The 15,229-nt window shown below is 41.1% G+C and overlaps 1 protein-coding gene and 1 long non-coding RNA gene across 4 annotated transcripts; both read left to right on the top strand.

Moving 5' to 3' along the window:
• The first annotated feature begins 242 nt into the window (after positions 1 to 242).
• Positions 243 to 5,675, top strand: LOC139583091 (uncharacterized). Of its 3 annotated transcripts, none has more exons than XR_011676481.1 (3): positions 243 to 468; positions 1,857 to 2,126; positions 2,316 to 5,675. It is a non-coding gene; the product is annotated as an uncharacterized lncRNA (long non-coding RNA). The 3 variants fall into 3 exon arrangements; XR_011676482.1 differs by lacking the exon at positions 243 to 468 and adding an exon at positions 475 to 1,670; XR_011676480.1 differs by lacking the exon at positions 243 to 468 and having other exon boundaries at positions 475 to 2,126.
• Positions 5,676 to 11,467: 5,792 nt separating this feature from the next.
• On the top strand, positions 11,468 to 14,360 carry LOC139583090 (forkhead box protein A2-like). Its single transcript, XM_071413831.1, has 2 exons — positions 11,468 to 12,257; positions 12,837 to 14,360. Exons 1-2 carry the CDS (start codon positions 12,189 to 12,191, stop codon positions 14,013 to 14,015), a joined length of 1,248 nt encoding a protein of 415 aa, XP_071269932.1. The 5' UTR covers positions 11,468 to 12,188; the 3' UTR covers positions 14,016 to 14,360.
• Positions 14,361 to 15,229: the final 869 nt, after the last annotated feature.

Below are 15,229 nucleotides of genomic sequence, written 5' to 3'. Positions count from 1 at the left end.
GCAGTGTGGTTAAGGTTAGGGTGAAGTTTTAAAATCAATTTTTAAGAAGATGAATTGTAGAAATAAGCGGGGTTTATGACTTTGTGGCTGTGGTAACTAGTGACGACCACTATGCAGGGCGGTGTGAAATCGTTTCTATTAAAACTGCTCCCTGCTACTGCGAGGACTCACCACAAGGGGACACTGTACTCAAGATATAACATGCAGGGCATGATAAATCCATTTCATTTGGTCCAAAAAAAGTACAGGAATGATTGGGGGAGGAAGGGAGGAATTAAATTACCGAAGTAATTTATTTAGTCTATTCCCATTTCACCATAGGCTCATCAGTCTGTATGCACACCTGTGCTTCTCTACCTCCTCACAGCAAAGATGTCCTAGTAGGGAGGAAACAAGGCATTTCCAAGTAGCCAGCATTTTTAAGGAGGAGGGGATCTTATTTTCACCGCAGATCTCCATTTCACCAAGGTGAGAGACCACACCTACGCAACTGTGCTCACAGATAGATTAACATCTATGCTTTTTAAAAACCGAATGCATTATGACTGTTTAGTATTGTGTACTATTATGTGAAATGTTTATAAGGGGATCTACACTCCCCTCCATATGAATTCAGACAGTGAATTCGGACTGTTTTACCGTTTAGAAATGAAAGTATTTTATGTATCTAGTCCCCCCCCCCCCATTTGAAGAAAGTATTTGGACAAATGTATTACAGTTTTTCTCAATCGCTTTGGCTCAATTCTCGAAAGAGAATTATTTATTTCAAAACAAGAAGTTCAAATCTCTGAACAATTAGAAGCATTGTTTAAGCAATTTAAGCAAATTGCGTGTGTTTTGGCAAATGTGTGCAAAAGCGTAAGTACAATTGTCTACAATTTGCACAATGACTACAAGCACGTGACTTGCTGATTACAACTGATGAGTTGCTTCTCAGTGAAACGGTCCTACTCTTCAGAACTTCTAAACATTCCTTTCATCGTGCAAAATGATCCATTCAATTATCACAATTGGTCAGACATACATGTATAATCCATAAATATCTATGACATGGAAGGTTTGTGATGTCTGCTAAATTGGCAAATTACCTGCCGGCTGACATAGTAATGAAATAGGAATCGCAATCTTGCCAATCAACCAATCAAGTTTGGAAGCATATATATGGAGCTTGTCCACAGCACAATCGCTACCATTTTTCAACATGGAGGAACATCAGAACCCTGAACAGCAGCTACATGCTGGTGGAAGAGAAATAAGAAGATGTGTAAGGATGTGTGGTGGTGGTGTTAGGGGAAGACAGAATAGAGGAAGAGGTAGAAGACAGAGTCCCTGATGAAATCAGAGCCACAATTGTGGACCATGTTATAAACCACGGTCTTACAATGGAAGAGCCTGGTCAGAGTTTTTTTTTTTTTTTACCTTTATTTAACTATGCAACTCAGTTAAGAACTAATTTTTTATTTTCGATGATGGTCTAGGAACAGTGGTTTAACTGCCGTGTTCAGGACAACGGATTTTTACCTTGTCAACTTGGGGATTTGATTTTGCAACCTTTCGGGTTACTAGTCCAACGTTCTAACCACTAGGCTACCCGCCACCCCCAAAGTACAGGCTTATGTAAACAGGTCCACAGTGTCATCAATTGTGCAAACATTCCGTAGGGAAAACAGGTAAATATGTACTCGTTCTTTACTTTTGTTACATCATTTCATTCACAACAATACAGCAACTATTGTAAATTGTAAAATAAAGTCACAATGTACCGTAAGATATGTATGAGGAATATACAGCACAATTTGAATACAATACACTATCTGTAACATGGTCTATGTGTAAATTCTACATGTCATATATAGGACTGCACAAAGACCTCATGCTGGTGGCAGAGCAGCAGTATTCAGCCATCGGCAAGAACGAGAAATTTGCAACATGGTCATAGCCAACAATTCCATCAGGCTAAGAGGGATCCGAAGTGCAATCACAAATGACGACGATATCTTCGCAAATATCAATTCTGTCAGCATTTCCACTATAGACAGAGTTTTGGGAAAAAATGACTATGAAACAGCTCTACAAGGTACCATTTGAGAGGAATCGTGAAGGAGCTGCGGTGCCAGTATGTCCAGGTAAACCATTGGTGTGCACATGGTATATTGTACAGGGAGTTTTACTGTACTTCAATGATGCCTGTATATACTTCCTGAAGTTGTAGATACCTATAAGAACCGAAAACATTTCAACTTTGCTAAACTGTCTGATTCTAGAATAGGCTATGTAAAACTAACTTTATATTTTGTTTCTGTGTTACTATATAGAAAATAATGGAGCTGGAAGGACATGAAATGACCCACATTCTTGTTTTTGTGGACGAGGCTGGGTTCAATCTGGCCCAAGGCAGGAGATGTGGCCGCAATCTCATTGGACACCGAGCCACAATTGGCACACCAGGCCAACGTGGGGAGCAATATTACAATGTGTGCTGCCATTTCTGAGAATGGTGTGAGCGCACATATTCCACACATTGGGCCCTATAACACCCATCTTCTCCTGGCCTTCCTAAATACACTTTACAGAGACCTAATAACAGAACATGAAAGAGGTTTAGTTAGTGCAGATTTGCCAAATTGTGTGGGATAATGTCAGCTTCCACCAAAACAACATTGTTAGGGAATGGTTTGCTGCACATGAAAGGATAACCATGGAGTTCCTTCCACCATCTTCCCCATTCCTGAAACCGATAGAAGAGTTTTGTTCAGCATGGAGGTGGAAAGTATATGCAGGGGATGGTTGCGCCAGACAAGGAGATTCCCCCCCCCCCCCCCCCACCCTCCCCCGGTGCATCGCAAGGGAAAACATCAGATGTGATGTTGATGAAAATCCTTGGCCTGACCAACAAGAGCGACAGGATGTCCACCAAGAAGATGGGAACTTCTTGTGTTACGTACTGTGAGGAGGTACAATTGATTGTTTTTTACAGAACTACCACAGGTTTTTTCTTTGTTGCATTTTATTAAATTTTTAGCATGGATGTCATTTTGTGGCAAATTTTCTGTTCACTATGTATGATTTTACATGTAAGAAATATGTAAAAATGGACATGCAAATGTGAATTTTCTGTTTCCATGTAACACATTGGTACAAAAATGTATTTACTGTATACATACAAATGTGCATATCCTTTTTCTGTGTACTACGGTATTGACTTTTCCCAGTAAACTTTTACCTACTGTTGAGAATGTTATCTAAAAAGCTCAGTGATACACAATAGCATTCAGCTAGACAAAACTGGCATAGTACAGTAAGCAGTCAGTGTCAACAAAAAAATAGAACAAAAGTGACATTTGTATATAACAAACATTTCCAGGGTTGACTGACATGGTGAAAAAAACATCTATACATTTTGACCAGTATGGCTCACACGATGACAATAAAAAAAAAACGTTTCATTTTGGTGGCTTTGGCCAATTTACTGACACAATAACTAGGTTTTGAAGCATGAATTAAATGTTTTGGGTGAGTTACTACATTTTACAGACATGCAATAGAGTTGTGACAATGGCACTAACAGTTTAGAGAATGTTAAGACTTTTTTTTTTTAAATGAGTCAAAGCTATTGAGAAACTGTAAAGTAGTCAAAAGTGAAAGATTTTGTCCCACATTCCATGCACGCAATGTCTAACTCAAACTGTCATTCTGCACACATCTGTTGTACTGCGCCGTTATCTGCCTGTTTGTGGCCCGCCTGTTAACTTGCACGATTCTTACCATTCTCCTTCGACGTCTCATCAACAAGCTGTTTTCACCCACAGGACTGCCGCTGACTGGATGGTTTTTGTTTATCGCACCATTCTCTGTAAACCCTAGACACTGCCGTACGTGAAAAGCCCAGGAGGGCGGCCGTTTCTGAGATACTGGAACCGGCGCGCCTGGCACCGATGATCATACGACTCTCAAAGTCACTTAGGTCACTCGTTTTGCCACTTCTAATGTTCAATCGAACAGTAACTGAATGCCTCGTTGCCTGTCTGCCTGCTTTATATAGCAAGCCACGGCCACGTGATGTCATGGGCTAGTGTACCTAATATACTTGCCACTGTGTGTATATATTGCATATAATAGCCACTGCTAGTAGCCATGTATTCATCCAACAGTAAATGAAATGTCCTTTTCAGTTGTAGGCTACTATCCATGAGACCTAGAGGCCTATACCCTCGTAATGGCCGCTCCATATCTAAAAGCCATGTCAAATATCTTGGTAAAACAGTTGATATTGAGCTGAATATTGAGAGTTGAGAAAAAAATATACCTACAGAAAGCTGATACCCTCCTTTCCTCGACAGGTACAAGAGGAGGAAGCTTCCAAAGCTTTGTTTTTGTGCTCTTTCTACGTTCATAGGCACTGTGATACATGATCTTGGCTGTCTAGCTGATTACATAGTCAGAGCAGGTCTCTTTACTGATGCCGCGTTAGACTTTGAATGTGAGTTTGCGTGACCTCAGGCCATGTCACCTATTTCATTGTTTTATTTTTATATATATATAAATAAAAGTGTGTAAATTTCAAGCAGCCCACCCAATTTAAAAATGATCAAGCTTTGAAAATTAGCAATACAGTGAGCTTCAAAAGTATTAGGACAGTGACACATTTTTTGTTGTTTTGACTCTGCACAAATACCAAACTTTAGACTACTTTAATGCACATAAGTGAATTTGTCCCAATACCTTTGGTCCCCTAAAATGGGGGGCTATGTACAAAACGTGCTGTAATTTTTAAACGGTTCACCCGATATGGATGAAAATACCCTCAAATTCAAGCCGACAGTCTGCACTTTAACCTCATAGTCAATGTATCATTTCAAGTCCAAAGTGCTGGAGTACAGAGGCAAAACAACAGTCTAAACGGTAAAACAGATCTGGGTGAAAAAAGGTGACATTCTGTACGGTCGCCTCGTATGAAACATTTGATCTCAAATCCAAAATGCTGGAGTATGCTTCACTGTCCAATTACGTGTATGTAACCATACGGTGAAAGAATGCTTTGGTCTCGCTCATGGAGGCCATACCGACCTCAGCGCAGCTAATACTGGAGCAAATATGTGTAAAGCAAAGGCATAGGGTAATACTTAGTTATAAGTATCTTTGACTTGACGCAGTCTGGAGGTGATTCCTCCTCCTCAGGACAAATGTGCAATCTGTTCTATAGCCCAGAATGTGAACTATTTACACAAAATGTGATCAAATAGTTTGCTAAATGTGATAGGCTGATCCTTGGCTGTGGTGATCAGGCATTGTGAGGATTAAGAATGTAATAGCTATGGCTGTATCCCAAATGGCACCCTATTCCATATACTGTAGTTAGTGCACTACTTTTGACCAGTACCCATATAGAGAACAGGGTGCCATTTGGGATGTTCCCTATCTGAGTTAAGATGAAGGATTGAGGGGGCATCCCTCAGCGTAATGAACAGTTGAATTACTTGCATTCTCCTGTTTCTTTAACTCACATTGTAGTTGCTGTGTTGTTTGTTCTATTTTCTATTATTATCTATACAGTACTGTTATTGTTATCACTGCATTGTTGGTAAGGAGCTCTCAAGGTCATTTCACTGCACTGTTTTGCACCTGTTCTGTCCTGTGGATGTGGCGAATAAACTTTGAAACAACTTGAAGCTTAACTGACCCCCGCTGTGCATCTTCTAAGTCTAACTTCTCATGCCATAGAAACTTCACAGTGCTACTAATACTTCCCGCAGACCCCTGGAATACACAGCAGCCTCTGAAGGAGGGGACCAGAGAAGTCTTAACTAAGTGGCAATATTTGCTCACCTGAGATACACACATCTGGCCGGCTGTTGGAATGGCCTGCCTAGCCAGGAAGGCAGCTGGTTGCTACTGCTAAGGGCAAACAGACGGGTCAGTCGGGAAGGCCAAGGAGGTTTTGAGGAGGAGTGGTGTCTCCCCAGCCAGGCGGCTGTTTCTCACTCCATGTTTGTCCGGAGCTGTAGGAGGCTGACGAGGTGCTAATCTGAGTCTCCGTCCCAAATGGCACCCTTTTCCTACGGGCCCTGGTCCAAAGTAGTACACTATATAGGGAATAGCGTGCCATTTGGAACACAAGGTGAGGAGTGTCCATGCCATTAGCCTACACTGTGGTTAGCCTGTTAGCCTGTCAGAGCCTGTAAAGAAACTGATTTATTAGGATCTGGTAGGGCGTTCTCGGGTAGACAAACACAGATTGAACACATGTTGTTTGCCGGCAGGGAGCTTTGTCATGGAGCCGAGAGTGACATCAGTGAAGCTCTCACCGATTTTACTAAAGAAGACCCCACCCTGTTTCTCAGTAAACAGTACAAATTGCATCTTGCAAGTCAGAGGACCAAGGGAGGTAGCTAGATATCACTGGGATAGATGGAAGTGTCTTTGTGTTGTCATGTTTTGAAGTTCCCTTATTTAAAAAAATATATATCAAAGAAGAGCCATCGGGCTGATGGAAAAACCACAAAGCCATCAGCTATAATACATTTCTGAACAAAGGTTAACTGTATGAAAAATAATCAACTAGTATTATTATAGTATAGAATGCATAAACAGGCATATCTCAATGGTTGAAATAAAACCATGTACATTTGATTCATATACAGTACACCAAAAGACGAGAAAAATAATGATCCCTCTGTAGACTAACAATGTATTATGTACCGAGCCTTATAACAGGTGTATTACAGTGCCGTCAGAAGGTATTCACACCCATTGACCTTTTCCACATGTTGTGGTGTTACAGCCTGCATTTTAAATGGAATAAAGTGAGATTTTTTTTTGTCACTGGCCTACACACAATACCCCATAATGTCAAATTGGAATTATGTTTTTGAAATGTTTTACAAATTAATTATAAATGAGTATTCAATAGGTATTCAACCAATTTGTTATGGCAATCCTAAATAAATTCAGGATTAAAAATGTGAATAACAAGTCTCATAATAAATTGCATGGACTCACTCTGTGTGCAATAATAGTATTTAACATGATTTTTGAATGACTACCTCATCCCTGTATCACACATACAATTACAGTATCTGTAAGGTCCCACTGTCAAGTAATGAATTTCAAACACAGATTCAATCACCAAGACCAGGGAGGTTTTCCAAAGCCTCGCAAAGAAGGACACCTATTGGTAGATGGGTAAAAATAAAAAAAGGAAACATTGACTATCCCTTTGAACATGGTGAAGTTATTAATCACACTTTGGATGGGTGTATCAATACACCCAATAACTACAAGGATACAGGCGTCCTTCCTAACTCAGTTGCCGGAGAGGAAGGAAACCGCTCAGGGATTTCACGATGAGGCCAATGGTGACTTTAAGACAGTTACAGAGTTTAACTTCAACAACACTGTAGTTACTCCACAATACTAAGCTAATTGACAGAGTGAAAATAAGTTTCAGAACTCAGGATAAGGCCCAGATGCAGACAGCTAGAGTCACGGATGTTTATTGACAAAACATGGGGCAGGCAAAAGACAGGTCAAGGGCAGGCAGAGGTCTGTAATCCAGGGCAGAGTCAGGCAGGTACAGGACAGCAGGCAGGCTTGGGGGCAGAATGGCCAGAACCGGGGAAACTAGGAAACAGAAACTTGAGAAAACAGGAAGACGGGAAAGCACGCTGGTAAGAACTGACAAGACAAGACGAACTGGCAACAGACAAACAGAGAACACAGGTATAAATGCATAGGGGATAATGGGGAAGATGGGCGACACCTGGAGGGGGTGAAGACAAGCACAAAGACAGGTGAAACTGATCAGGGTGTGACAAGAAGGAAGACTGTACAGAATAAAAAATATTCCAAAACATGCATCCTGTTTGCAATAAGGCACTAAAGTAATACTGCAAAAAATGGGGCAAAGCAATTCACTTTTTGTCCTGAATACAAAGTGTTATGTTTGGGGCCAATCCAATACAACACATTACTGAGCACCACTCTCCATATTTTCAAGCATAGCGATGGCTGCATCATGCTATGGGTGTGCTTGTAATCAATGACTTGGTCATTTTTCAGGATAAAAATAAACGAAAAATTCTTGAGAAAAACTTGGTTCAGTCTACTTTCCACCAGACATTGGGAGATTAATTCACCTTTCAGCAGGACAATAACCTAAAACACAAGGCCAAATCTACACTGGAGTTGCTTACCAAGGAGACAGTGAATGTTCCTGAGTGGCTGAGTCACGGTTTTGACTTAAATCTACTTGAAAATCTATGGCAAGATCTGAAAATGGTTGCCTAGCAATGATCAACACTGCTAGAGGTTGAAGAATTTGAAAAGAATAATGAGCAAACGTTGCACAATCAAGGTGTGGAAAACTCTTAGAGACTTACCCAGAAAGACTCACAGCTGCAATCGCTGCCAAAGGTGCTTCTACAAAGTACTGACTTAAGGGTGTGAATACTTATATAAATTAGATATTTGTGTCTTTCATTTTCAATAAATTTGCTAAACTTTCGAAACATGTTTTCAATTTGTCATTATGGGGTGTTGTGTGTGAGTGTGAGAAAAAAATATATGTCATCCATTTTGAATCCAGGCTGTAACAACAAAACGTGAAATAAGTCAAGGGGTATGAATACTTTCTGAAGGCACTGTACATACCAATGGATCCTGTGAAATCTAAACTGTCTTCCATTTCAACCCACAATATGCTTTCAATATGAAAAGGAGTTTATTGGTGCATTAAGAGTGACGCTTTCTGGTCTAGGACCCTGTGTGTGTGTGTACAGAGAGCACGGTGGTCCAGCCAGCTCGTGCAATAACCGCTCTCCTTCGATCTGAAACAGCCGTCTCTTGTTCCCTTTCACCTTGGTTGTGTGTCCTCCCTGTCCCGCCGCCTTTCAGATTCATCTCCAGGTAAACACACTGTGGCAGGCCGCAAACCTGCAGCCAACAGCCGTTGTCACAGCTGTACAGGATAAAGGCCCGACCAAAGCCTCACTCAATCTGGTATGTTTGCTGTCACTATAGGCAAATGGCAGCAAACATTTAGTGGTTTCGTCTCACACTGAAAAGACTCTTTATTAATCACTAGCTTAACCTCTTACCCTTGTGTTTCTTGAAAAGTTGTTCTGGGGGACTAGGGTAACTGGCAGAACAACGAATTAAGGGGATTTTAACTCCCTATGCCACAGTGGAAAACATTGTAATGAAACTGGCACATTCCGAGATTCCTACTCCCTGGATATGTATATGCATGTTATAGTTTGTATTGTTCTTTTCTTTTCTTCTTTATCTTCTCTCATTCTTTGGTCAATATGATGTGTTTTGGTCAATATGATGTGTTTTGGTCAATATGATGTGTTTTGGTCAATATAATGTGTTTTGGCCAATATGATGTGTTGCAATCTTTGAGAATGCAACACATCCACAGTCATAACTGCCTGTTTTTTTCCCCCACTCAGCAAACACATAATTCACCCAATCAAATAGATTTCAGGGAATAAAATTGAGCAGAGACAAATTGTAAAAAAAAAAATTTGCTAATGTTACTCTACTTCTAAAGTAATGATTGACTTGAAGGCCATTGTGGTGCCTTTATTGACACACTTTGTGATGAATCGGCCTCAGCGCATTTGATAGGAGCAATACACCTACAGTAGGCCACTAGATAGTACTGTATCAGTGCTTGTGAGAAGACCCTGGTTGACCTAACAGTCAATAGAAGCCCTTAAGAGAGTGTGAGTTCAAACAAGGTGATCTGAGATGAATGTTTACCTGTTAACTACCTATGTGTCAGCACTAAACCATTATCACAAATTGTCATTGATGACAGGCTAAACAGTACCCATAATAGAAGGGCATCTTAATGACATTCATAAACTGTGCATAACCGCGTGAATAATTCGTTGACATGAACATTACAAATGTTGGTATACTTCTCATGAATCTGTTATGTAGGCTATGGCGTACAATACATTCTAACAATTGTGCACTTTTTCGTGACATTATCATCAGAATTACTATGAATAGTAGATTATGGAAGTTATCACGATTAAATATCAGATGGAACATTCTTCCAACACCATCATTTAAAGGTCCCATCGTTGGCCTGTGCGCGTGTACTATAGTGTGTATTTGGCAAATACATGACCAGTTCAACAGCTCTATTAATATCCCCTCAATAGTATCCTTGTTTTCCGTAGCTAGCTTTATCAGCGATTGCTGTGGATATCCATTCCAACTCTAGTGATCAAACACGTTAGATAAACTTTGCTTCTCTTGAAACCGGCATATCAAACATACGGCAGCAAGGCTGCAAGGCCTTCGCAAAAGTCAATAAAATGATGGTCCGACACATGAGTATAGACACAGTGCTATGTTTGAATAATCTCTATTCTCCAAACAGCCACCAACTAAATCAGGGGAAATTAAAATAGGCCTAGATCATGTAAAAAATATTTGTTTGATATTGTCTGAAATTGAGGTTCTGTTGACAGTAAGTGTCTTTCAACAGGGTATGGTAGGTAGTAGGTGCCAGGCGCACTGAGTGTACAAAACATTAGGAACACCTGCTCTTTCCATGACAAAGACTGGCCAGGTGGATCCAGGTGAAAGCTATGATCCTTATTGATGTCACATGTTAAATCCACTTCAAATCAGTGTAGATGAAGGGGAGGAGACAGGTTAAAGAAGGATTTTTAAGCCTTGAGACAATTGAGACATGGATTGTGTATGTGTGCCATTCAGAGGGTGAGTGGGCAAGACAAAAGATGTAAGTGCCTTTGAACGGGGTATGGTAGTAGGTGCCAGGCGCACCAGCTTGAGTGTGTCAATAACTTCAACGCTGCTGGGTTTTTCACGCTCAACAGTTTCCCGTGCGTATCAAGAATGGTCCACTACCCAATGGATATCCAGCCAACTTGACACAACTGTGAGAAGCATTGGAGTCAACATGGGCCAGCATCCCTGTGGAACGCTTTCGACACATTGTAGTCCATGCCCCGACGAATTGAAACTGTTTTGAGGGCAAAGGGGGGGGTGCAACTCAACATTAGGAAGGTGTTCCTAATGTTTTGTTCACTCAGTGTACTTCAGAGCTCACATTACAGATGGATCAATCATTTGTTGTCCACTGAAGTATTTTGTAATACACAACGGATGTATAATAAAATAAATATGATATAACTACTTAACACTTATAATTCAAGAGACAATTACGCACAATATTAGGCCTATATGTTAATGATAACGATCCAAAATCTTACAACGTCCCTCGAGTTGAGTTGACCCTGAACATTTGTTTACGATGTTTCGAAATTCGAAATGCTGCACACGACGTTCTACGAAGTTGTGAATTTCTGTCATCACCACTGGGTAGACTAGACTACCCTTATCGCCCCCTCACTCCAGAATTTAATCGATGCATGGACCCCTGGACTTATTGCTCAAATAAAAACATTCCCATGTTACAGTCGTCAATCGTTGTTCAATATGGCCTAAATAAGTATTAAAAGTGGTGTTTTATAGATATCTCCATATCAATATGGCTTTTTATTACATCGATGTAGCATTGTGGTTTGGTGAAATAACTGGTTAGGAAATTCCTTGTTTATTTTTAACAAAATGTTTGATTGCATTCTGAAACTAAAACGTGATAGGAATGCAAATTAAGTTAGGCGAGGACCACACTCCTTGAGAGAAATGAGAATACTCGGTCAGAGGATGCCAAACCACCTTCCTATTAGCCTTCTTAGATTACAAAATTCCTAGTTTTTTTTCCGGTGGAAAATAATCACATTTTACATATTGGATCAAATGGGTTTGCCCTTTTCAGACAGCGCAGGTGTACAACAGAGGGCCAACGGAGGAGTCTCGTGCCTAGGTGTGAGCAGATTATTCAAATAGGGCATTGAATGAGTGAGGGTTGGAGGGTCGAGCGCCAACGCGACACATGCTGCTATACCACAGCAAGACGAGGAGCTAACGTCATTACAACTCTTGTCATCGTCATTCGCTTTACAACGTCTGAAGGCACTCCGGGCAGAACGATACCCATGAACCAGTCCCCAGGCAGCACGCAGACTAAACGACCTGGGTTGCCTGTGGTCCCCTGTCGGTTTTAGGGCACTTTTTTTCACTTAATCTTCTGCTGGGACTGAGAGAGGCTGTTGACGGAAATTGGTTTTGGACGGTCCACAATGCTAAGCGCTGTTAAAATGGAAGGACACGAACATTCAGACTGGAGCGCTTACTACGGAGAGCCCGAGGTGGGTAGAGTTTATATATATATGAATTTTGCTGTCTATACAACTCAATATTATCCTTCAGATAATATTAACTTTGTGATCAAATATTGACTTGAGGCGCCATAGAAATCCTGCCGGATCTCTTCGCTCTCCTGACCAATGTCTAGTGAGGATGGAAAGAACATTTACGAAATATATTACTTGAATCTTTATTATTTAGAAAATCTAATTGAAACTGAAATGTATTTCTTATTATTTAATTGTAGCATATAATTTGCCTTTTGACTATGTATCGAATTAGGCTATTACGGAGCCTACAATGATCCCTTCGCCTCATTAGGCTACATTCGTTGACTAATTGTACCCCCTTTTCAATCGCTTTCGTTTTGCGAATAAAATAGCGTTCGAATATTCTTTAGGGTGTAGGTCTACATGCACTTCTTCACTGTTTGAACGTAATTGTTTGAAGTTGCAAATTAAGATTAACTGGAAAAAAACGAATTTCTGTAGGTATAATTATTTCGAGGTGATTTTAATAGGTGTCTACTTTATTCACATTGTTAAAGATGTTATTGACGTTGTGCACTCTTTTCTCTACAGTGCTATACCTCAGTTGGAAACATGACACAACACACCGGGCTGGGAATGAACTCGATGAGCAGCTATATGAGCATGCCTGGAATGACTTCAACCAGCAACATGTCAGGCAGCCCCATGAACATGTCATACGTCAACACGGGTGTGAACCACTCCATGGCCGCGATGTCACCGGGCTCCGGAGCCATGCACAGTATGGGAGCAGGGATGGCGGGCATGAGCACGGCGCTGAACCCGAACATGAGCCCCATAAACACCCAGTCTCCATCGATGAATGCCCTGACCTCCTATAATAATATGAGCGTTATGAGCCCCATGTATGGACAGTCCAACATAAGGTCAAGGGACCCCAAAACATACAGGAGAAGCTATACGCACGCCAAGCCCCCATATTCCTACATTTCTCTCATCACCATGGCTTTACAGCAGTCTACCACAAAGATGCTGACGTTGAATGAGCTATACCAGTGGATCCAGGACCTCTTCCCCTTCTACAGACAGAACCAGCAGCGCTGGCAAAACTCTATCCGCCACTCTCTATCCTTCAACGACTGCTTCCTCAAAGTGCCCAGGTCCCCGGATAAGCCGGGCAAAGGATCTTTCTGGACCCTTCACCCGGACTCAGGGAATATGTTTGAGAACGGCTGCTATCTCCGGAGGCAAAAGCGGTTCAGGTGCGAGAAAGACCTCGGCAGGGAGACCGGGAAGAAAAATTCCGAGGGCGGCTCTAACAGCAGCCCAGAGAGCTGTAACGGTAACGAATCACCTCACCCCACCCCGTCGGTAAAAGACGTCAAGCGTACAGTATCTAACCCGAAACCCCGGCAGCAGGTAATGAGCCCCGCGGAGCACGCGCTCTCTCCTATCCCGCAGACTCACCATCTTCTGTCTCAGCATCACTCGGTGCTCGTGCACGAAGCGCACCTGAAGCCGGAGCACCACTATTCATTCAATCACCCCTTCTCCATCAACAATCTAATGTCGTCGGAACAGCAGCATCACCACAAAATGGACCTAAAAACGTATGAACAGATGATGCAGTACGGCTATGGTTCACCAATGACAGGGCCGCTGTCCATGGGCTCAATGTCGACTAAAACGGGCTTAGATGTTGCTTCTACACCCACAGACACATCTTACTACCAAGGTGTGTATTCGAGGCCAATCATGAACTCTTCTTGAATTTGAATCTGCGTTCAATGAACTTTTTCTAACAATTACAATTTGTAAATTTGTAAATTTGTAGTTTTATGGATCACCTTTTATGGACATCGGACATGGAAGGGACTGATTCGGTGTCAAGTTCGTTCAGAGTATGTTGATATGTGACGACATTATTTCCTACAGACACTTTTGCATTAATTGAAGGCGTAACTGTGGGATTCACAGGCACCTCGGTATGTTACAAATTGTGAGACGTGCTCTGTGCTAATATCGTTTGTGTATCCCTTATAACTTAGGCTATAAGTTGTTAATGTGTATTCATGTAGCAAGCGAAAATCTATATTAAAGTATTATTTGATATGACCTTTCTGTCTGCATTATTATATGGCAACCGCATAAGGTTAAGGTTAATTATGCAATAGGCTAACCATGATGAAAAATGTTAAAAATATCAAACATCTTTATTTAAGAAAGACTAGCAGTTAGGTCAAATATAAAACAATGAAAGATTAGCAGCATCAATGAATAAAGAAATATGTCTGTATTTATAGGCCTACACTATTGACCTATATACTATTCAATACTATTCAATAAGACAGTATATCCAAATGCACATTTAGGATAAAGGTTGCAATTTTCGCCAAGAAACGAAACGAAGACCACCACACCCCAAAAATGTAATAGGCTAATAATGCTTTATTCATTGTATTAAACCTAACATAACCACACTATTATTATTATTATTATTTATAAAACGCGTTCGGTTAGTCTTTTTTAACATGACATTTTATACAACGAAGGGGCGTTTTCCTCTGCACAATCTGACAATTCCCGAATGATTTCCCGTTGGTCATATGTCACACCCCACCAATCCTTCCTGAACCCCACGGAGCACCAACTATTTCGCAAATGAAGCCTGACATTTAAAAATATATATTTATTGTCACAAATACCAGATAGGTGCAGTGAAATGTGTTGTTTTACAGGGTCAGACATAGTAGTACAGCGCCCCTGGAGCAAATGAGGGTTAAGTGCCTTGCTCAAAGGCACATCGACAGACTTTTCACCTTGTCGGCTTGGGTATTAGAACCAGCGACCTTTGGGTATGGCCCAACGCTCTAACCACCAGGCTACCCGCCACCCTACATTTGTTTCATTATCACTTGTATCACCTGCAAAATATATAAGTGCACGGGAGGGAGAAAAAACAATGCACAATGAAAGTGACGGTG

The sequence above is a fragment of the Salvelinus alpinus genome, chromosome 8, assembly GCF_045679555.1.
Source record: "Salvelinus alpinus chromosome 8, SLU_Salpinus.1, whole genome shotgun sequence".
Taxonomy (NCBI): Eukaryota; Metazoa; Chordata; class Actinopteri; order Salmoniformes; family Salmonidae; genus Salvelinus; species Salvelinus alpinus.
This window is presented reverse-complemented; position numbering and strand designations above follow the sequence as displayed.